This window comes from Nothobranchius furzeri, chromosome 4 (genome assembly GCF_043380555.1).
Source record: "Nothobranchius furzeri strain GRZ-AD chromosome 4, NfurGRZ-RIMD1, whole genome shotgun sequence".
Classification (NCBI taxonomy): domain Eukaryota; kingdom Metazoa; phylum Chordata; class Actinopteri; order Cyprinodontiformes; family Nothobranchiidae; genus Nothobranchius; species Nothobranchius furzeri.
In genome coordinates, this window is record NC_091744.1 from 83008499 (window position 1) to 83032234 (window position 23736).

Genomic DNA, 23736 nt, shown 5'->3' on the forward strand with positions numbered 1-23736 from the left:
TGCATATTCCTGTCCTTAACTCGCCTCGGGTTTGGACTGAAATGGCCTACAGGTGTGAGGATTGCCATGGAAACCATCCGATTGTGTCGTGTGATATGGAGAACAAAAGCAACAATACTGATGGTAATGGAAACCCGCCCGATAAAGCGGAGGAAACGATAAAAATAGGAAAGAGGATGAGCACAACAACCGGACAAACATAAGAAAAATAAGCTAAATAAACATAATAATAATAATAATCTTTAAATAGTGTCACACGTTTCTTTATTTGATAATACTAAATTAAATAGGAAGCCTTCTTCCCTTCTCCTCTCTGCTCCTCTGTCTGTGCAACGGCCAATCAGAAGCATGCTCTCCCTGCCATCGCCACGACAACCGCCAGCTGGACACGCCTTCCCTCAGTGCTGCTTAACGACGACCTGCAGAGAGAGGCGCGGTTTTAACCCGACGTTTGAGCGTCACGCCGGATGCCTGTGGAGGACTCTCACCTGAACGCGGTTTTAGGGCAGAAAGTCGTCGACTCTGGCGAAGGAGCAGGATCCGGAGCGGACCCGAGCCATCAGCTGGACGCACTCGGTGGCCTGGCCCAGCGCCAGCATCAGCGGAGGCTGTCTGGGAAGGTTCTGGGACTCTGGAGAGGAACAAAAATGGAGTAAAACTCTACCCAGATCAGAGATGCAAGTCCTGAAGCGATTATTCTGGTCTAGAGACCGGATGATGCACCGCTCAGCTTCTGCCGGCTCTTCACTGGACGTTCTTCTGTTTTTCTAATTATAATTATTAATTCTGACATGTTGCACAACCTGGCGTCATGTTCAGGCTTCAGAGTGGAGCTGGGTGGTGAACTGACACAAACATAAAAACAGGGCGTTTGCACAGAACCGGCCTCTGGTTCCCGTCTGTCTCTGCTCACAGCTTCAGTTTACAAACATCTTGAGTCAGATAAAAGGTGAACCTCACCTGCTCTGAGACTCCTGTCGCAACATTATCACGACCAGAACCTGCCTGGTTCCAGGTCTTTTGCTGCTCTTATCTTTTTTATTTGAGCAGCAGCTCTGAACTCGTAGTAAAACGTCAAATACATGTTTACATGTTTTTCTTAATCCCTGTTTTAATTCTTTTGTCGCGTTTTGTGTTATTTGTATTCATTGTACTGCGTTCTAGTTTATGTGTCCAGTGCCCTGGACTCCCGTAGAAGGTTGTGGAAGGCGCTTTAGAAATAAAGCCTTGATTGATTGATTGATAAAATGTTGTTATTAGCGGTTTCCATGGAAACGACTAGAGATAACATAAAGAAATCTTGAATAAAAGATTCAGCAGAACATTTAGGTATAGAAAACAACAAAAAAGGGACAAAAACTCTGCTAGTTTACACAAATGATCCGTATTCTTCAGCCGGGGGATTGTTTTGTCGTCTCTTACCCAGGATGGCGCTGTTGAGAGCCGAGCAGAGTGATTCTCTCTGTGTGGGGTCTAACTGCTGACCCACCGGGCAGTTCCACGGGTCTGAGTACGCCAGCAGGCTGAATGCATCCTACACACACACACACGCACACACACACACACACACACACACACACACACACACACAGGCGTGCAGACAGACACACAAATGCATATGCACACAGACGTACACACACACACACACACAGGCACACACACACACACACGAATGCATACGCACACAGACACATATACACACAGGCGCGTGCGCACACACACACACACATGCACGCACACACACACGCACACACAAATGCATACACACACACACACACACACACAAATGCACACACACACACACGCACACACACACACACACGCACACGCACGCACACGCACGTTCACACATACACACAAATGCATACGCACACAGACACATGCACACACACACACACACGCACGCACGTACATACACGCACACACACGCACGCACGCACATACACACACGCACACACCCCCCCCACACACACAAATGCATACGCACACACACACACGCACACACACACACACAAATGCACACGCACACACACACACACGCACACACAAATGCATACGCACACACACACACGCACACACACACACACAAATGGACACGCACACACACACACACACACGCACACACACACAGAAATATGACATAGTGTTTTCTCGACTACAGGGTCCGTCGTTCTTAATTACTACAAAGAAAAAACTGATTCTATAAAAACTTAAATCAAAGCTGCAGTCGAGGGAAAAAAGGCCACAGATTTGTTACTTTTCATTGTGAAAAATGATCTGTGCTCATAAATTATTAGTCTCATTTAATAACTTTATTTTTGTAAACTCCAAATTCATCAAATGTTTGCTTTATGTTTTGATGCTTTTAATTTGAAAAATGCCAATTTCTGGTGTTTAGCTGAAAGGATGAAAACTAGGTTTAAGTGGCTGAAATCAAACTTTTAACCAACATTCAGCTCCAGGACCTCCAGACAGGAGAAGGAGAAGTGTGCTTCTGCCCCCTGGTGGTGACAAGCCGGAGGTGTTCAGAGACAAAAGCGGATTTTAGTTTCTGATGAAATTCAGTCTCGACCGAATCGTTACGGCATGAGAGCGGATCTTTAGACAGTCTTGGACGTTCATGTTGATCATCTAACTGCTCAGCTGGAGGTGTATGAGCAGAATTTAAAGCCGTGTGTGTCTGTGTGCGTATGCATTCGTGGTTGTGTGTGTGGGGGGGTGTGTGTGTACCTGTAGCATCTTCTTGTGCGTGGTATTGGTGCCGTACTCGTGACACAGCTGCTCGCTGAGCGCCTGCAGCTCCCGTCCAAACTGGATCATCCTCTCTGTGGCCGCCTGGTTCCCGCCAAACAGCTGTTTGCCGTTACTCAGACCTTCATCGGCAGCAGACACACAAACACGCAGCGTGAGCATGAGCAGCACGATCTCAGCACACACCCCAGGTGAGGGTACAGGTGTGCTTTAGGACTACCTGTGACCCCGTTACAGATGCTGTTGTCGTCCGGCTGGAGGATCTCTTCGTGTTTATACGTTCCGTTCATGATCCGCGCCGTGGAGCCTTCCAGGACACCGTTGGTGTAGTGCTCCGCCTCGATCTCCATCTCACTGTCGCTACAACGACCAGATGATCAGAGCAAAACTTCACTTTTGATTCCGATTTTACACAAAGCACCGACTTGTTCTCAGAGCCGGTGTGGTTTGTTTAACGTCGTAAGTAAATGTCAGACATGACCGATAAATAAATATATAAACAAGATCTGATCATAATAAATCTTTAACATTTTATTTATTCATTATTATGCATATTTTATTATGTTTAACATTTGTATGAGTATATATTATTTGTCACTGTTAATTATAATTTATGACTTCTTTATTATTGAATTTCTCTCTGGAATGACTGATGGTATTTTTTATCGAGCTGAAGAACAACCAAAGCTTTTGTTTGTAATTAAATCTTAATTGTTGGATATTTTCAGAGGGTCGTGTTTAAATACTTACTGCATGTTGCTCTCCGCACACTAGGTGTGTTTCTTTAGGGCCAAACTCTTAAAGCATCCGTTAAAAGGAGGAGTCGCTGACACGATGCATCCTAAAGCACTGGCAGCTGAGTTTCTGCTACTCCAGCCTCCTAATCTGCAGCCGCGTCAGTCTACCGCATCCCATAAACGCTCTGAAGTCACCTGATGTTTCACTTAAATGAGCTTTTTGGGGGTTAGTAAAGCTGAAGGTTTTTGCTTGTTTCATTCATTAGTAAAGAATGGAAATTCCTAGAAAGTCACCATCACACACATCTAGAACAGATTGAACCTTCGCTGTGTTTGGAGCTGAGAGTCGTTCTTCTGATCTCCAGTTTACAACGAAATTCCCGGAGCTGCCCGTAAGTAAATGAGGACTTTAAAATCCGGGTTAGTGGTTCCTGGGTAGAAACATGTGTTTGTTTTTAATTTAAAGGGATATTTCAGTCATTTTAAAGGACTTCATCCCACCTCTGATGACTCCGCCTCTTTGAGTGACATCACCTGCAGATTTGATCCTTACTGTGAGTAAAAAAGTGACAAGCATACCCCTGGGTGTCCGCTGGACGTCCCAAGACCGGGTCAGGTCTCCTACCTGGTCTCATGGGTGCTGTTGGCACTGTGCGGCTGACTCTTGGTGGAGTCGGAGGAGTTGGAGTAGTTTATGGAGGAAGGAGAGGAGGAGGCGGAGGAGGAGGTGGAGGAGGAGGCGCTGGGGTATTTGACGCTGTGGCTCTTCGACTTGCTGGGGAGAGTCACGCCGTTGCTGCAGGTGGGGCTGTCTGCTCCTGGAAGGGACAGGAAGTGATGGCTCACCTGTCTGTCAGGTGTGTGTGTGTGTGTGTGTGTGTGTGCGTGTACCTCCACTGTGAATGTGTGTGTTGCTGGCTGCGTGGCGGGGGCTGAGGCTGGGGGAGCCGGGGTAGCTGTCCTGGGACTTTGGGGAGCGAACAGTCAAGCAGCGCACCTCGCTGTCCGTCCCGTTCACCATCTCCACGAACTGACGACACCTAGAGGCCAGCAGGTACTGGTGTTACCGGGATGTACTTCCGACGCTGCGGAGAGAACAAACTGGGCCGACTTACTTCAACATGAACAGAAGGTTTGGGTTGCGTTCTAACAGGCTGGGATAGAGCAGCTGAGTGGCGTCTATGGCCTCGCCCACCCGACCCGCCAGAACCAGCTTCTGTATTCCTGTTAAACCAAACCAGCTGGTTACTGAAAACTAACCACAGTTGTTACCTAACCTGGATTTGACTTGGTTTACTCACTTTGTCTGTTTTTTATAGACATCTGGTCCTCCTGAATTATGGTCTCTGTGGCTCTGGCAAAGGCTGTTGCAGTGGCGCAGTACCCATGATGCACCAGGTAGCTGGACACCATACTGTGGAAAAAATATATAAAAGGATTAGAAATGGTCTTTTCCTTTAGTTCCTGATTCATTAAAATGTGGCAGCAAAAATGTTGGTCCTTTAATCAGCACAAGTCCTGATCCAGATCTTTCACATAGATTAAAAACAAACAAATCATAAAATCATAATCATCTTAAACTGAACAAAAAAATTTAATCTGCATTAACTTGTAAAATATCATAAAACAAATGAAAGATGATACGAATTTGAGTAAAAAATAAAATAAAACAAAAGATTTAGGTAAAAGAAGCTTTAAATAAAAGGGTCTTCAGCTGTTTTTTAAGTGTCCAGACTGTCGATGCTACGTAAGGATAAAGGAAGATCATTCCAAAGTCTGGAAGGAGCGATCACTTCGACTTTTATATCTGGTCTTTGGAACTTCTAGAAGATTCTGGTGGGTGGACCTGAGGACTCGGGTTGGAGCATAAGGCTTTAACAGTACAGTAATATAGGGAGGAGCTTGACCATGTAGAGTCCTGAAGGTTATAGTCAGGATTCTAAAATGAACTCTAAAGTTAACGGGTAACCAGTGCAGAGACATCAGAATAGGAGTAATGTGTGCTCTTCTGTTTGCTCCAGTTAGGAGCCTCGCTGCAGAGTTCTGGACCAAATGAAGGCGGTCAAGGGCTTTTTTTGTTAAAACATGTGAAGAGTGTGTTACAGTAATCTAGACAGGAGGAGATAAAGGCATGGGAAACCATTTCAAGTTCATGTTTTTACACCAACCTTCGCAGTTTGGAGATATTTCTTAAATGATAAAACTATTTCAGACCAATGTTTTTGAGGGGCCTTCAAGAGACATTGATTGGACAAAAACACCAGTGGGGATCTCTGGAACTGTTCTGGACTGGTTTAGATCGTATCTTTCTAACAGAAGTTACAGTGTCTGTATAAACCAAATCATGTTAGATTGTACTGATCTGTTCTGTGGGGTACCCCAAGGCTCTGTTTTGGGTCCACTGTTAGATTCTACCGACCTGTTCTGTGGCGTACCCCAAGGCTCTGTTTTGGGTCCACTGTTAGATTCTACCAATCTGTTGTGTGGGGTACCCCAAGGCTCTGTTTTGGGTCCACTGTTAGATTCTACCGATCTGTTCTGTGGGGTACCCCAAGGCTCTGTTTTGGGTCCACTGTTGTTTCTACTGTACATACTCCCTCTTGGACAGATGCTTGATTCTTTTCATAATGTCTCTTCTCACCCATATGCAGATGACATTCAGCTGTACTGCTCCTTTAAGGATTCTGAATTGCTAGTGTCTATCAGCGATCACCAGCTGGCTAGAAGATAACTTCCTTCAGTTAAACTCTGGAAAGACTGAAAGTCTGATCATTGCCCCTGAGAGCACGGTTCCCCTGATTAGTCAACAACTTGGTCATTTATCTTCTCCCATCAAGACGAACTTAAGGAATTTGGGTGCTTTTGACCAATCGATGTCTCTTGAAGGCCACTCAAACTGCTGGTGTCCAGAGAGGTGCTGTGATCAACAGTGTCAAAAGCTGCAGAAAGATCTAACAATACTAACACTGTGAATTCTCCGTTGTCTGCAGCCATCATGATGTCACTGGAAAGCTGTTTCTGTTGAATGGTTTTTACGAAAACCAGATTCGAAATTGTCAAAACTGTTGCGTATTTCCGGAAAAATAATCAGTTGGTCTGCCACAACCTTTTCCAATATTTTAGAGATAAAGGGTTATTTAGAAATGGGTCTGTAATTTTGAGGCTGAAATGAGTCCAAACTTGTTTTTGTAAGGATCGGTTCAACAACTGCTTGTTTGAAAACAGATGGTACAGGGCCAGATTTTAGATTTGGTCTTTTTTATCAGATCTTTGAGGTTTTATCAACAGGCTTTGGCTGATTTCCTCCTCTAAACGTCATTTAAATGAGTGCATAACTAAGGGGATGAGCCAGAGTTGAATCAATACATAACAACTGAGCAAAACCAACATCACATGTAAACCACTTGAGTTTAAGATTCCCAATGAAAAATAAAATATAGAGAAGTGTTGATAAATTGTGTTTTTAAAGTCCTGTGGGACAAAACATTAAGATAAATTTGGACTTAATCCAACATAAAATGCTTTAAAGTTTCCCAGTTTGTAGGTTTTTGATTGTAAAAAAACACACAAAAAACAACAGATTTTATTTTTACTTGTGTAGTAAAACTTCTGGGGCTTACTTCTGCAGGACAGCCTGCCACTCTCCCAGCCGCTCGCCAATTGGGAAGTTTGTGATCATTCCATGGATCTTTGCTCTCCATTCACTCATGTAGTCCTCGATGTCGAAGACAAACGGCTGCTGGCCGAAGTTGGCGTCTACGATCTCACCGGGCGTCTGGAGCCCCACGGTGGGATACAGGTTGGGCTGGAGAAGTTTTTTTTTATCATAATTAGTCAGATTAAAGTGCATCACGTTCATTTAAACAGCAAAAATCAGCTTTTAAAGGGCTTTCAGCAACATGTTGGTGTTTCACACAAAGTAAATGTGAAGACCAGCTGGTGACACTCAACAGCTTTGAAATCAGATGTACTTTAAAAATGCAGCACCCCCACAAAAACAGTGCCCTCTACACAGAGGCTATAATTTATGTTTTATTAGATTAAAGAAGCCAAAAGTACGGAAGTTCACTCCTGCCACTCTGTCGTCGTCGTCATCGTCGTCTTCCTCCGCTTACCGTCCGGGTCGCGGGGGCAGCATCCCAACTAGGGAGCTCCAGACCATCCTCTCCCCGGCCACCTCCACCAGCTCCTCCGGCAGAACCCCAAGGCGTTCCCGGACCAGATTGGAGATGTAACCTCTCCAGCGTGTCCTGGGTCGACCCGGGGGCCTCCTGCCGGCAGGACATGCCCGAAACACCTTCCCGGGGAGGCGTCCAGGAGGCATCCTGACCAGATGCCCAAACCACGTCAACTGGCTCCTTTCAATCGGGAGGAGCAGCGGTTCTACTCCGAGTCCCTCCCGAATGTCCGAGCTCCTCACCCTATCTCTAAGGCTGAGCCCGGCCACCCTACAGAGGAAACTCATTTCGGCTGCTTGTATCCGCAATCTCGTTCTTTCGGTCATTACCCAAAGCTCATGACCATAGGTGAGGATTGGGACGTAGCTCGACCGGTAAATCGAGAGCCTGGCTTTCTGGCTCAGTTCCCTCTTCACCACGGCAGATCGGCTCAGCGTCCGCATCACTGCAGACGCCGAACCGATCTGCCTGTCAATCTCCCGATCCCTCCTACCCTCACTTGTGAACAAGACCCCGAGATACTTAAACTCCTCCACTTGAGGTAGGACCTCTCCCCCGACCCGGAGTTGGCAAGCCACCCTTTTCTGGTCAAGAACCATGGTCTCAGATTTGGAGGTGCTGATCCTCATCCCAGCTGCTTCACACTCGGCCACGAACCTACCCAGCAAGAGCTGAAGGTCGGAGCTGGATGAAGCTAGGAGGACCACATCATCCGCAAAAAGCAGAGACGAGATTCTCCTGCCACCAAACTCGACACACTCCACACCACGGCTGCGCCTAGAAATTCTGTCCATAAAGGTAATGAACAGAACCGGTGACAAAGGGCAGCCCTGGCGGAGTCCAACCCTCACCGGGAACAGGTCCGACTTACTACCAGCTGTGCGGACCAAACTCACGCTCCTCTGGTAAAGGGACTGAATGGCCCTTAACAGAAAGCCACCAACCCCATACTCCTGGAGCGTCCCCCACAGGGTGCCCCTGTGGACACGGTCATAAGCCTTCTCCAAATCCACAAAACACATGTGGATTGGTTGGGCAAACTCCCGTGCCCCCTCCATCACCCTTGCAAGGGTCTAGAGCTGGTCCACAGTTCCACGGCCAGGACGAAAACCACATTGCTCCTCCTCAATCTGAGATTCAACTATCGATTGGACCCTCCTCTCCAGTACCTTGGCGTAGACCTTTCCAGGGAGGCTGAGGAGTGTGATCCCCCTATAGTTGGAACACACCCTCAGGTTACCCTTCTTAAAGATGGGGACCACCACCCCGGTCTGCCACTCCACAGGAACTGCCCCCGATGACCACGCAATGTTGCAGAGACGTGTCAACCATGACAGCCCTACAACATCCATAGCCTTGAGATACCCAGGACGAACCTCATCCGCCCCCGGGGCTCCGCCGCTGTATAGTTGTTTAACTACCTCAGCAACTTCTGCCCCCGAGATTGGACAGTCCATCCCCAGGTCCCCCGGCTCTGGTTTCTCCTCGGAATGTGCATAGGTGGGATTGAGGAGCTCCTCAAAGTATTCCTTCCACCGTCCGACTATAGCCTCAGTTGACGTCAGCAGCTCCCCATCCCCACTGTAAACAGTGTGAGAGAGTTGCTGCCTTCCTCACCTGAGGCACCGGACAGTTTGCCAGAACCTCTTTGGAGCTGATTGATAGTCTTTCTCCATGGCCTCACCAACTCCTCCCACGCCCGAGATTATGCCTCGGCAACTGCCACTGCTGCACCTCGCTTGGCTATCCGGTACCTGTCTGCTGCCTCCGGAGACCCACAGACCAGCCACGCCCTGTAGGCCTCCTTCTTCAGCCTGACGGCTCCCCGAACCTCTGGTGTCCACCAGCGGGTATGGGGGTTGCCACCACCACTGACACCGGCCACCTTGCGACCACAGCTAACAACAGCCGCCTCGACAATCGCAGAGTGGAACAAGGCCCACTCGGAGTCAATGTCCCTCACTGCTCTCGGGACGCGGTCAAAGCTCTGCCGGAGGTGGGAGTTGAAGACCGTCTTAACAGGTTCTTCTGCCAGGTATTCCCAGCAGACACTCACTATGCATTTGGGTCTGCCAGGTCTACGCGGCATCTTCCCCTGCCATCTGATCCAACTCACCACCAGGTGGTGATCAGTCGACAGCTCCGCTCCTCTCTTCACTCGGGTGTCCAAAACATACGGCCGCAGGTCACATGATACGACTACAAAATCTATCATCGACCTGCGACCTAGGCTGCCCTGGTACCAAGTGTACCGATGGGCATCCTTGTGTTCGAACATGGTGTTCATTATGGCCAAGCTGCGGCTTGCACAGAAGTCCAATAACGAAACACCACTCGAGTTCAGATCAGGCGGGCCGTTCCTCCCAATCACACCCCTCCAGGTCAAGCTGTCATTGCCCACGTGAGCACTGAAGTCCCCCAGCAGGACAATGGAGTCCCCTGATGGAGCACTATCTAGCACTTGTCCCAGGGACTCCAAAAAGGGTGGGTACTCTGAACTGACGTTTGGCCCATAAGCATAAACAACAGTCAGGATCCGTTCCCCGACCTGAAGGCGCACTCTGATTTTTAAAAATCTCATAATTTTGACTTAGCTAACTCATAGTAATGAGACCTTTTTTATCAGAGCGGCAGGAGTGGGTTTCCATTCAAAAGGGTGCCTGACCTGATGCTGCCATACCATCATGAGCACAAAACTAATCATAACCTTTTATTTTAGTGTTTTTTAAATAAAAAAATACAGAAAACGATCCTATTTTTAATGAGATGATAAAAAACCTTTTCTCAGAGTTTACTCTAAATGATCCTAAAAGACAACCGGTGTCGGTGCAGGATCGGCTCGGGGTCCTTCGACTGCAGATGACGTCACATTACTTCTTAGGTGTGTTCTTGCTGTGTCGTATCTCTAATTCCATGCTGTAGTACTTTTTTAAAACAGAGTAGTTTTGTTTACCTGTTTTCCCGCTATGTTTCGTTTGCAGCCACAAATGAAACATAGCAGGAAAACAGATAAACAAAACTGCTCTGTGTTTTAAAAAAGAACTACAGCATGGAGTCAAAATACTGCAACTCTACTCGGCTTTTCACACATACGTTTTGGAAAGACATCAGCAGTTTTGTTAATAAATTATTGTTTGTTAACACCTAAATGTTTTCTTTATAATTGTAATTTGTTAATAAAACACCATATTATCTTTGTTTTGTAAAGAATGTGAAACTGCATAAAACCAACATCAGACAGACACAAAATAGAACAGTTCTTATATGTGAAGCCACATCTTTTTTTATTAATGTGGAGTTCGTCTGTATATTTCCTTAGTTGGTATCTAAATACATTCTTTGACTCAAAATATTACTTGGTGTCTTTCAGTAAAGTTCTTATATTTTATTTTGCCCCATTTCATCGACATCAAGAGCTTTTGATGGTCACTGTTTATCGTTTGCTTACAGGGTTTCTCAATGGGGCTGTAGCGCCCCCCAGTGGGCGTTCAGACAATATAAGGGGGCGTTGAAAGTTTTTTGCCACCGAAGGGGGCGCTGAGATGCTAATGGTGGGCGCTAGCGATACAGGACATTCATAACAGACAATGGCTAAGAATAAAAAGAAGTGCTGACAGTACAATGTGGACTACCTTCGGTATGGATTTATTCCTTCACCCACGAATCCACAACTCCCCATGCGCCTGCTTTGTGAACAAGTTTTTGAAACGAAGCAATGAAACCCTCCCGGCTTAAGGAGCACTTGTCCAAAATGCATCCAGACAAAGCTTCAAAGGAACTGAACTATTTTCAGGTAATTAAAGAGAGACACTCTGAGAGGTAGCATTAGCGGTATGTTTGCTCGAAGCATGATTTTACTGGACCGAGGATTATCGCTTCCTACAATATCTCGTTGCTAATAGCTAAAACCACTTTTTATGATACTTTTTTTAATGACATATTTGTATGAAACTGTTTCAAACTCAAGGCTGAATTGTATATATATATATATATTTTTTAATTATGATTTCTGTATCAAAAACTTTCTGTTTCTCTGCATGGGACATTGGTGGCCAGTAAGGGATTTCAGCATGACTTGGGGGGGGGCATTTAGCTGAAAAAGGTTGAGAAACCCTGCTTTAGAAATTCAAACATATTTTCTCCAAAAACTGTTGATTTTTGGACAACAGAAATTCAAACATATTTTCTCCAAAAACTGTTGATTTTTGGACAACAGGACTACAACTGCTAAGACTACGACCGCAAATTTGTTCTGACCAATCAAAATCATAACGTCATGACGTCACTTCCGTAAGCTTCATGTTCAGCCAATCAACTACTTTGACGTCATCGGCAGTCGAAGGACCCCGAGCCGTTCCTGCACCGACACCGTCACTGCAGAAACCTAAACTACGTTAGTTTTATATTAAGGCATGTTTTGGTGCATGGTCTTATGGATACTCACAGGGAGGTCTGTGAAGGCAACACCTAAAGGAATAAAGAACATTTCGAGTTAAAGCCATGAAATTATAACAATGAACACATCTTTGGCTGATGAAAACGAACCTAAACTGATGCCGTTTTTGGTGTAAAAGCAGGTGTTGTTGATGAGATTCACGCAGCAGCCAATCACGTCGCCCGTGGTGAACGTCGGGCCGTACGGCTGGCCGGTCCCGGAGGAGCAGAAGGAGTGGCCGTCGTCTCCATGGTAACCGTATGAATGTTTGTCCCATCCTGAAGGAGGATGAGGATCAGATTTTGGTTTTCAGCTTTAAAAGGTGAAGTCAAACAAACATTTGTAGCAGACCGGAAGCAGCCGGGAGTACAGTGGTGGTCAGAGGAGATGGTTCCTCATCGACTCAGCGTTTCCCATCAGCCCTGCTGCTGGATGAGTTATGAAAATGCACTCTCACATGCACACACACACACTTTCCATGTGTTTGGCTTTCGGTGCAGCGTCCAGGGCAAACAGAAGGAGGACTTTGTCTCGGTAAGGAAACTGGTGAGTCACCGCTAACAGGAAGAGCAGCTCAGGAGGAGTAAAGATCACCAGGAGGAGCAGGAGGTCATGGAGATGATTACATTAACTAACGTGTTCACCCTGCTGATAGTGATGCGTGTGACCTAAAAGCACAACCTGACCTAAAACAACCTTTACATTTTAACACGGCTCTTGAAGAGGTTGTAATCCCATCCCTTAGTTCTGTGCAGGTCCAACAACCCAGCAGCTGATCCAGACACCTTTCTGCGTCACATCTACAAAAATGAGACTTAAATCCAAAGCAGCTCAAAGAAATCCTTCAGACTCAATCACAAAATAAATCCAATCATCCAAACATCAGACCTTCTAATCCTCATTTTACTGAAGCTTGAACTTACATTTGAATGGAACTGAACATTTTATTTGGAACACGTAAAAACAAAGAAAAAGAACAAAACACATAAAAATCAAAATATGCAAATGGAAAAAAATCATAACTTTGAATTAAATAAAGAATTTACAAATCTACCCGTTCTTACGAATTCAATATCATTACCTAATTTGGCTTCCAATCAATAACATAATTTGATACGATTAATCTCAGCATTACTCTAAGCTTCTCTCCTACATCCCGTTCTGCAGGAATTCCTCCTTCCGGCCGGGTCGTCTGGGTTGGAGGAGACCTGGCGTGCCAGAGCTCACCCTCTGCTGCAGCGTGCGTGGTGTAGGCTAAAACCAAAGCGGGGTTAGAAACTAGGTCAGGGAGTTTAGACGTGCACTTTTTTATGCGCAAATGTGTCGCTGTGTGAGCTCGTAGCGGACTATTAATCTAACCCGAAAAGAGCGTTTTTGTGTTTCTGTCCTGGGAGCATCGGTGCATTTCTGTCAACCTGATCACATGTCCTCCATGGCTTCCTGTGTGTGTGTGCGTGCGTGCGTGCGTGCGTGTGGTATTAGATTAATCTGCTGACAGGGATATTGCCTCTAAAGCCAGGCTCACTGCTCCAACATCCTAATGAAATAGGCGAGCCTCCACAGCAGGATCGGACAGAGAGGTCAGCGGTGGAAAACGGGGTCACCGGACTCACGTTCACTCGTCCCGCACCTTTTCCCTCACCTGACACCAGTCAGATGGAAGCAGCTTGATGCATTTAGATGTAGTGCTGAAGTTCAAACTGAGCATCAGAATGAAGAACTCTAGGCTCAGAGGTCAGACTGGCTCTGGTTCCTACCAAGGTCTGCAAAAGCACACCAGCAGCTCCAAATGGACTCTGGTAGCAGAAGACCACACCGGTCCCTCCTGTCAGCGAAGATCAGGAAACCGAGGCTACAATTCCTACAGGATCCCCAGAACTAGACCAGAAGAGACTAAAACCTTTCCTGGTCTGATGAGTCTGGATTTCAGCTGTCTGGTCAGAATTTGGTGTCACCAACATCAAAACATGGATCCTTCCTGCTGCTGGTGGTGATGTGGGCGAGATGATCTGGTTCCACTGTGGACCCCTCAGTACCACCTGAGCCTGGTTTAAACACCACAGCACACCCGAGTATTGCCGCTGACCATCTACATCCCTCTGTGACCACATGGACCCATCTTCTGATGCTACGTCCAGCAGGATCACGCACCATGTCCCAAAGCTCAGATCATCTCTAACTGGTTTCTAGAACATGACCATGAGTTCAATGGAATCCAGCGGCCTCCACATTCACCGGATCTCTGTCCAGTCCAGAACCTCTGGGATGCAGTGGAGTAGGAGCTTCTTGCAGATGGAGCTGGCGCTGTCACGTGAGGATGGACTAGAACCTCTGAGGAACAACTTGATGGAGCCACGACACCAAGAATTAAGGTGGCTCTGAAGGTAAAGCGGGTCCAGTTCATTACTACTATTTAACAATCTTGATATTATTTATTCAGAAAGTTTAGTATTTCTTAAGTTTTCTCTGAGAAAATTTGAAACGTCCATCTTTGCATAACACACCATGAACTGGGGCTTCTAAATTCATGGTAGAGACACAGAAGATTAGAGCCTTCACAAGCATGCTGCAGTGAAAGTACACACACACACACCGATGCACAGATGACAGGGACACACTCGGAAATGCAATCAGTCGGTCCAGGACACATACATAAATCCACAGAGTTTGGGACAAACACACGCTGGCACACCACCACACCGAGTTATTCAGAGTTGGGGTAATGAACGATAATCTGCCTACCAGGGATGCGGGCCATCTGTGGTGGAGAGCAGGCAGCTAAAACTATTTTCATAACTAATGTCTGACCAGGTCTGGGAAACGTCTGCGTGCCGCTTCTCAACGCTGTGGGACTTTTGGGAATCAAGAAGAGAGGATTGAAGTTTGTGTTGATCTATAACAGTGGTACTCAATAGGGGGTCCACGGGCCTCCTCTTTCTGGCCCTCACACACACACACACACCCCAGACTGGACCAGAGCCCCCTCTCACCCACCCACCCCCGGACCTTTCCTACAGCAGCAGCAGCGTCCTAGGGGGTGCTCTTTGCCTTTTTAACAGCTGTTAGCTATTTTCTGTGCTGGTAGCTAACGAAACGCTAGCAGTTTGCTGACCGTCAATAAAAACACAAGAAGTTGAAAAATAAAGAAGTTTGCTTTGTTGTCGGCGTCATGGCTGGAAGTAAAAGTCTGAGAATGATGTCTTTGGAGGTGAAGCAAGGCGCTAAAACCAGAGTGAAAATCTGCAACTGTGAATCATTTTCATGGCCTGTGTGTGTGTGTGTGTGTGTGTGTGTGTGTGTGTGTGTGTGTGTGTGTGTGTGTGAGTGCGTGCGTGCGTGCGTGCGTGCGTGCGTGTGTGTGCGTGCGTGCGTGTGGCACAAGATCATGAGGACACACACAGCAAATTAATAAAATAATGTGGTTCAGTTTCCAAAAGCAGCACAGCTCATGTCCGCCTTTGTTTACCTCATAATGGAGGACACCGCGGACTTTCCCGCGCGTATCAAACCCCGACTGTGCCGACGCTGATGTGTAAGATCCATAAAAAAGTTATGATGCTTCTGTTCAGAGCTGCAGAAGTTTGCTGATGCAGAGGTGTAATGAAAACAGCAGGATTGCTCATTTTTATTAATGATATGCACACACCTTGCTTCTGATTGGCTAACAGAACGTTTTCAGCCATGTTGCAAAGTCATTAATCACAAAGACACTCTTTGACCTCTCTCCTTGCTGCAAAAACTGTTTTAAAAAGCCGTCCTGTGGGCAGGCGCGAGCCAAGATGGGCGAGGTTGTGAATGCAAATTCACATTGTGAGATGTGAGGATTTTCTAATCCTGCAGTTTCTATCAGAAGCTAATGCAGGAGATAGGTGTAGGAGACCATTTTCATGTTCAGCTTGCATGTGTAGCGTTATGAATCTTATAATGGTCTGGCCTTAACAGCTGCCCCTTCACACAGTAACATCACCAAGGTCGGACGCTTGGTTCAGTATGTTTACATTCCAGGAGAAGAGACAGAAGAAGAGAAGAGGAGCGCTTTTCATTGATTAATCAAAGTACTTTATTTGTGATAAGCTAATCAAAGCATATGTTGATCATTAATAATCAGGTGAATGATCTGTGAAATAAAGATGTCATGAGTTATGTGTTAAATGAATAAACAGGGCTGCACCAGACAGACTGATATACATTACCATGGAAACGCATGACACATTGTTTTCAACCAATCAGAACTTTTGTCTGTGGTAGGGCAGAATCTGGATTGTTTTATGAAAGTCGTCCAATCCGGTTTACTGAGATTTGTAAACAGTTAGTAGATATAAAAGAAGGCAACGCCATTTTATATTCAGTTCCACATTAACATCAGCTCTGTTCGATCCGAGCTCCAAAGGAGTTACATCATACTCTCAACATTGTTTTCAACCAGCTCTCAATCCATCACCGCCAAAAGAGAAGTACAGGCTGGCCAGCTGTACTTTCTATTTTAAGCTGAGAACTGTCGAGCTGGAAATTTCTGTCGTTTGAACAACAAGACGACGGTTCCTTCAAAATAAGAGCTGAACCCGCCGAGATCTGCTACTACTACCGGAGCTATCCGTAGACTGGTTTGTCGTGCTGCACCACTGTTTCATCAGCCCAGCACCAAGGGGGGTTCTAGGACCTGACACTCCTGATCTGACCGCGGGAGACTCCATGGGTACGTAGTCACGTGCAAAATGGCGGCTCATGTCATCAGCTTCTGAAGCCTCGTGGTAGCCTAGTCATAACAACCAGATTCGCTACGTCAGCCTAGAGATTCTGAACAAAACACACACACACACACACCAACACGAAACATCCAAATCCATATGCATTCATCATTGAGTTAGTCCTGGTAGATTGTAAGAATTTATAATTATTGAAATTAAAGATTCTTAAACGATCCCAACTCTCTCTCTTTTCTTGTCTCTCAGTCAATACAGAGTGTTTAAGTAAACTCCCTGATGATACAAAAAACCCACTTCTGATTATAATACTTAGATCTAATTACAGCATATAAATATACAAAATCAGATCATTACACATGAAAAACTCAGAGTGACCAATCATAATCAGAAATAATCATTAAAAATTGTTTTTCAGTCAACTACACCTTTAAAGCACTCAGGTAGGGCATCAGGATTAGTACCTTTATCAGAAAACTGTCACATACATGTATAATAATAATAATAATAATGCATTTTATTTCAACAGCGCCTTTCTAAACACTCAAGGACACTTTACAGACAGAGATAAAATACACAACAATAAAAGATAGAACAGCATAAAAACAAACAGACAGAATGGAGCAAAGAGCGTAATTATTGGAATGCTAGACGGAACAGGTGGGTTTTGAGTCTGGTTTTAAAGAGAGTGAGGGAGTCAATGTTACGGAGGTCAGGAGGGAGTGAGTCCCAGAGTTGGGGAGCAGAGCGACTGAAGGCCCTGCTCCCCATAGTGACCAGACGGAAAGGTGGGACAGAGAGGTGGATGGAGGAGGAGGACCTGAGGGAACGGGTGGAGGTTGAAGGAGGTCTGAGAGGTACGGGGGGGCTAGGTTATGGATGGCTTTGAATGTATATAGCAGAATTTTGAATTGGATTTTGGAAGTGACTGGGAGCCAGTGGAGCTGCTGAAGAACAGGGGTGATGTGGTGGAAGGAGGGAGTTCTGGTAATGATGCGGGCTGCCGAGTTCTGGAGAAGTTGGAGTTTATGGAGGGATTTGTGAGGAAGACCGAAGAGAAGAGAGTTGCAGTAGTCAATACGGGAAGTGATGAGGCTGTGGACAAGGATGGCGACCAATTGAGTAGTGAGGGAGGGGCGTAGGCGGTTAATGCTACGTAGATGAAGTAGGCAGACCGGGTAATATTGTTTATGTGGGACTGGAAGGATAGTGAGGAGTCGAGGATGACACCCAGACTGTTGACCTGAGGGGAGGAGGAAACTAAGGAGTTGTCGACAGGAAGTGTAAAGCTGTGGATTTTGGATAGTAAAGATTTAGTGCCGACAAGTAACATTTCTGTTTTATCACTGTTAAGTTTGAGACAGTTTGATGTGAACCAGTCTTTGATTTCAGATAAACAATTGGTGAGGGAGGAAGGGGGGAGTGAAGAGGGGGGTTTGGAGGATACATAGAGCTGGATGTCATCCACGTAAAAATGAAAATAGATGTCAAATTTACAGAAAATATTTCCCAGGGGAAGAAGGTAAGTGATGAAAAGGAGTGGACCGAGAACAGAGCCTTGGGGGGCGCCAGTAGTGACAGGGAAGGGACGGGAAGTGAAGGATTTGAGTTGAATAAACCGAGTACGGCCAGAGGGATACGAACGGAACCAATCAAGCGGGGTATGAGAAAAGCCAAGGGAAGACAATCTATGGAGGAGGATGGTGTGAGAGATGGTATCAAAGGCCGAACTCAAGTCGAGGAGGATGAGGATGGAGAACAGTCCAGTATCGGCAGCAGTGAGGAGGTCGTTAGTGATTTTTATGAGTGCAGTTTCTGTACTGTGGCCAGGTCGAAAACCAGACTGGAAGGGCGCATAGAGGCTATTGAGGGTGAGATGAGCATGGAGTTGAACAGAGATTATTTTTTCTAGGATTTTTGAAAGAAAGGGAAGATTTGATATACTGCCCCCTGGTGGAGGATCTATGGGTGGCAAGGACCTTATTTTAATTACAGTGTTGTTATATGGTTATATAATTACATATTAAATAAAACATACGTTTATAAAATTATTTTAACGTTAAGACAATAATTAGTTTGGTTTTAACAACAGATTTAATGATTATTTCAGGCTTTAATGGAAATTAAAAAGTTTCCACTTCTATCTCCTTCCACGACAATAATTTATATTTAAGATCTGAACTCAAAAACCACTCACCTAGAAAAAAAAACGTATATTAAATACATATTACATATTATATCACATAAACATGCTGCTGCTAATCCACCAATGTGTCTAATTACTAAAGAAATCACTGTTGGCAAGTTTGTTTATTCATCCACTAATCAGTCACTCCTCCCCTGTCTTTAACAACAGCTCCTCTGGCACAGCGGCTCTGAAAACACCTGGGATGAAAACAGCTGATATTCAAGCCTTTGTTGAGGAGAAAACCCTGAAACGCTGCATGGTGAGAAGCCTCCCAGGTGGGTCAGTGGGGTGATTTGGTTGGTAATTAGAAGATTTCAGGATTGGTGTTTCGCTTCCCTCTTCTTATAGGGACTTTACGGACTTTTGAATTTTTATGCTCGCGATTGCCCCCTCAGGCCAAAAGCGTAACGGCAGCTTCAATAGTAGGCTCGTGCACGAGGCGCGCATGCTGTACGTGCACACTCCTTAATGAAAATAACAGCTGAGACAGTCCCGTGTGTGTGTGTGTGTGTGTGTGTGTGTGTGTGTGTGTGTGTGTGTGTGTGTGTGTGTGTGTGTGTGTGTGTGTGTGTGTGGGTGTGGGTGTGTGTGGGTGTGTGTGTGTGGCCCGGAGGACAGGGGACAGGAGAACGCGCAGCTAATTAATTAAATAATTTGGTTCTGTACCTTTCTCTTCAGCACAGCCGACAAAGGTTTATGATGGGTCAGTCCTCCTGCATGCTCAGATCATTCCCTTCCCTTGCTTGAAAAATTGTTCCAAAATGAAAGTTGAACCCACATCTTTTTTATCTGTGAATTCAATGCCGTTCGGCGAGTCTCAAAAACAAATTTGGGCATCTTACTGTAAAAAAATATACCATTAATGTAAAAAAGAAACTCTAAATGAACTATGTTCACATCCAGAATCAAACCCTGGACTTCTGCACAAGAGTCAGACATCGTACTAGAGTGTAGCTCACCTTGTAACATTCATAGTATCTGTAACATTTATATCCTTGATGACAGCTGAAACAACGTCAAACCAAAGAACGGTTCGGAGTGAAAATGGCTATTTTGTTGCTAATTAGCAGGAAATATCTAGAAGAAAGTTCTACAGAAAGTAGCTAAGCGTCCTCAGAAATGTAGCTAGCTTTGTCACTAGGCGTTAGGAACAGCGACAAAGTGGCACTGCCTCTCTCTCTGCTGCTAAAGCTACGGATAGCAAATGCTACGGGCGATGCCTGAGCGTGAACGCGCATGAAGCATCCTGCTCGACCCGAGCATCTCTCTTTTTCTGTGATTTTACAGAAAAACAGGCAATCACAGTAAAAATGCCAGGGCTCATTCTACAGGACCAGGGCATTGCAGGAGAATGTATGAAGAAGACATTTATTATTTCTATACATGTTTTAGCTGTCAAACTTCCATAATGCCCCTTTAACTGAACCGCTAACCCGTGTGCTGCCAGAACAGAACAAAAGGGGAGGATGTTTTCCTCGCCAGCTCTGGCTCCGACCCAGAAAGACAGTGTGGGGCAATGACATCACCAGGAAATACCTTTACTTTACTGCTCTTCTTTTCCTTTAGCCACTAAAATTAACTTCAGATCCAGACAAAAAACATCTCAAAATGCTTGTTTGACAGCAACAGAATTCCCGGGTTACTCACCAGGAAGTCTGTTCATGTTGACTCCCTGAGCAGACAGTCCGATGCCCATGTACCTGCAAACAGCAAGAGGAGAAGACTTCTGATCAAACCACACTTAAACATTCAGATCAGCTCCTCCCGGCTGCGTTTCACCAAAGGAAAACACTCAGATAAAGAATTTTGATGAACGTGAGGCAGAAATAACTTTGAACGTGACGTCTTTGAACTCAATTGCTGCTGAGCAAGCTGCCTCCAAGGGAGAGCGTCAGCATCAAACATTAGCAGTTACAGAAACTCGGAGGTCACAGAGGGATGAGCCGACGCCGCTCTCACAGATAAAACAACACTAAGCATTTTTACTCAGAACAATTCAGGAAACATCGAGTCTGGATCTGAGTCGGTGTGTGAAGATGTGGACGTAAAAGTCACAAAGTTAGCAGGTTTTTTTCAGTATGAAGGTTTCATCCATGATCAGGAGATCTAACGACATGGAGCTCCTTCATCCAGAACCGCTGCTCCTCCTCATCAAAAGAAATCAACTCTCATCTCATTATGGCCTCATGGTTGTTTCATAAACAGATTTAAACAACATTCAGAGCTCCTACTGCCCTGGAAGATGAAAATATATGTTATGGAAAAATTTATGTTTATTAATTCTTGATCAATCAGCTGAATGTAAATGTATTGCTCTATGCCTCTCTGCATGCTCACTCATTCACACACCCACACACACCCACACACATTCTTGATTTCCCACACACAGAGTCTCTCTCTCTCTCTCTCTCTCTCTCTCTCTCTCTCTCTCTCTCTCTCTCTCTCTCTCTCTCTCTCTCTCTCTCTCTCTCTCTCTCTCGCTCTCTCTCTCTCTCTCTCTCTCTCTCTCTCGCTCTCTCTCTCTCTCTCTCTCTCTCTCTCTATTCCTCCACTCCCATCTCTCTATAAATAAAGTCTGTGACCGGATGTTCGGTGCATTTTGCCTCGAGCATCTTGCCACAGTTATAACTGTTCGACTTGCTGATCGTTGTCTCATTCTCTCTTCACTATAGGGAAATGGGTCACTAAGGTCCGCTCGTGGGGAGCGTGCGTTCGCCTTTGCTGCTCCCAGACTCTGGAACGCACTCCCTCTGGTGGTTCACCAGGCTTCCTCACTGGCACAGTTTAAATCCAGCCTAAAGACACATTTCTTTAATTTAGCTTTTGGCCAATGATCGTTCTTTTATGCTGTGCCTCTCTTCTGTTTTTACTGACTTCTGTTTTCATTGACTTCTGTTTTTATTGGCTGTTTTAACTTTTGTTTGATTTTTGGTGTTTCTCTTTTATGACCGTTTTTAATTTGTATTTTATGTATATGTATGTGAATTTGGATGGCTTTTTAGGTTTAACTCTGTGCAGTGCTTTGGTCAGCTGACATGCTGTTTTTAAATGCGCTGTATAAATAAAATTGGATTGGATTGGATTGATAAACATATTGAAAAATCCATGACAATATTTGGTCCTTTGAAAGCCGGGGGTCCCATCGCTTTGCGGGCGCCAGGAGCTGACGCAGGAAAAGTGTCGACAACCTACATCTCCTCCGGCGCTGTGCTTTTACTGGGGGCCAGTGTGAGGATCTTGACGTCGCTGGGGGGGGTGGGGGTGGGGGTTGCGCGGATCCACGAACTACTCAAGTCCGAGTGGAGAGATTCGGTGAGGCAAGTTTGTTGTTTGTCACTTTGTTTTGTGGTACCGAGAGAAATCCTAGGTGACCAAGGGTTAAAACTGGTTTTTGAGCGTTTTTGCCGGAAGTATAAACGCAGATCTGATTTGGCTTGGGTTTTTTGAGCGTTTTGCCAGAGAAATAGAGACGTTGCTCTAGTTATCTTGTTGTTGTTGATTGTTGTCTTAGATGTTGTCTGCTTTAATTGTGTTCGAATGGATGAGAGAGTATCTGGACTTGCTTATTTGTGTAGAAAGAAGGATATGGTAAATCATTTACACACGTTTCAAGTTGGTGGTCAGACTTTTAAACTGGTTGGCTGTTAAGCGAACCCCGCTGTGGGTATATACACTGTTGGAGGGTGGATCCGTAAAGCCGGGCGTACACTGTGCGACTTTTTCACTTTTTTGAGCCGATTTTCCACTCGTGCGAGATTCCACGAGATCGGGGCGAGTTTTGCGCCGAGCGTCGTGTAGTGTACAGGGGGTTACGAGAGGCGATTAACACCACGTGACCAGCTACCGATCAGCAATCGTGAGCTCGCACGGACTTCTGGCGTGTTTAATATTTTGCTCGTCCCTCGTGAGGGTATTGCACTGTTGAAGCGGCGCTGCGAGCGGCTGCGACCCAAAATGTATCAGAACCGCTCACGGCGCATGCGCAATCCTGCATCAACACCGCTCGCCCGCTATTTCCTAATAAAACACGTTGTTCGTTTTTGTTTCTACACGTTTTTTTACTCACAAAGATATTCAAGAAAGCGTGTTTGTCGTGTTCGTGTCAAATTAAAGTGATCACAAAACACAGATTTACTTTCTTTATTTCGTTTTCCTCATCCAACCCCCATGAATCCCTGTGTGTCCTCCTGCAGCACTCCCGAAGGACAACAGGCCAAACAAGACAAAAAAAATCTGATGTGTTGTGTAAAAACTGCTATTTTTAGCATATTTTTAGGGCCACCCTGTAGCTATCAGACGTACAGTGTGAGCGCATGACTCGTGAGATCTGCCCTGCGAGGAAGTCGTACAGTTTGAGCTGAAGCTGAGTGTTACGAGTGAAAAAGTCGCACAGTGTACACCCAGCTTAAGCCTGAATCTGACCTCATGCCGAAGAAGAGACGGTGTGGTATCTATATGGGGGGGAACTCACAAAATACCTTTTGAGTCACAAATGTATTATGCTTACAAGGAAGCACAGGGCGGTGGAGAGAAAAAAGTGTTGAAAATGTGAAACAGAGAGGAGGCAAGGCCTGCCTAAGAAATCAAAACAACTGCAGGTGTTCTCTGAGTCAAAGCCACCGAGGTTAATTGCTGCCTGATGGTTATAACTAGGAAATAAAGATGAAAAATATAATTTGAACAAGTTCCCAAAATTGTGATTTACTTATTTGTTTTTGCTACTTAGCACAGCTGTTGAGTACTT

At 45.5% G+C, this 23736-nt stretch overlaps 1 protein-coding gene across 2 annotated transcripts in view; it reads right to left on the bottom strand.

Moving 5' to 3' along the window:
* Positions 1-247: 247 nt before the first annotated feature.
* The window catches only part of ranbp10 (RAN binding protein 10), a 35939-nt gene continuing 12450 nt past the window's right edge, over positions 248-23736 (bottom strand). For both annotated transcript variants that reach the window (XM_015965206.3, XM_015965207.3), the window contains exons 3-15: positions 20640-20692; positions 12212-12379; positions 12111-12133; positions 7109-7293; positions 4790-4902; positions 4604-4712; positions 4380-4528; positions 4114-4306; positions 2972-3111; positions 2731-2873; positions 1423-1534; positions 489-631; positions 248-419 (exon numbers count right to left, since the gene is read on the bottom strand). In XM_015965206.3, coding sequence (XP_015820692.1) covers positions 501-631; positions 1423-1534; positions 2731-2873; positions 2972-3111; positions 4114-4306; positions 4380-4528; positions 4604-4712; positions 4790-4902; positions 7109-7293; positions 12111-12133; positions 12212-12379; positions 20640-20692 — 1519 coding nt within the window. In that variant the 3' untranslated portion in view covers positions 248-419; positions 489-500. The remainder of the gene's footprint in view (positions 420-488; positions 632-1422; positions 1535-2730; positions 2874-2971; positions 3112-4113; positions 4307-4379; positions 4529-4603; positions 4713-4789; positions 4903-7108; positions 7294-12110; positions 12134-12211; positions 12380-20639; positions 20693-23736) is intronic.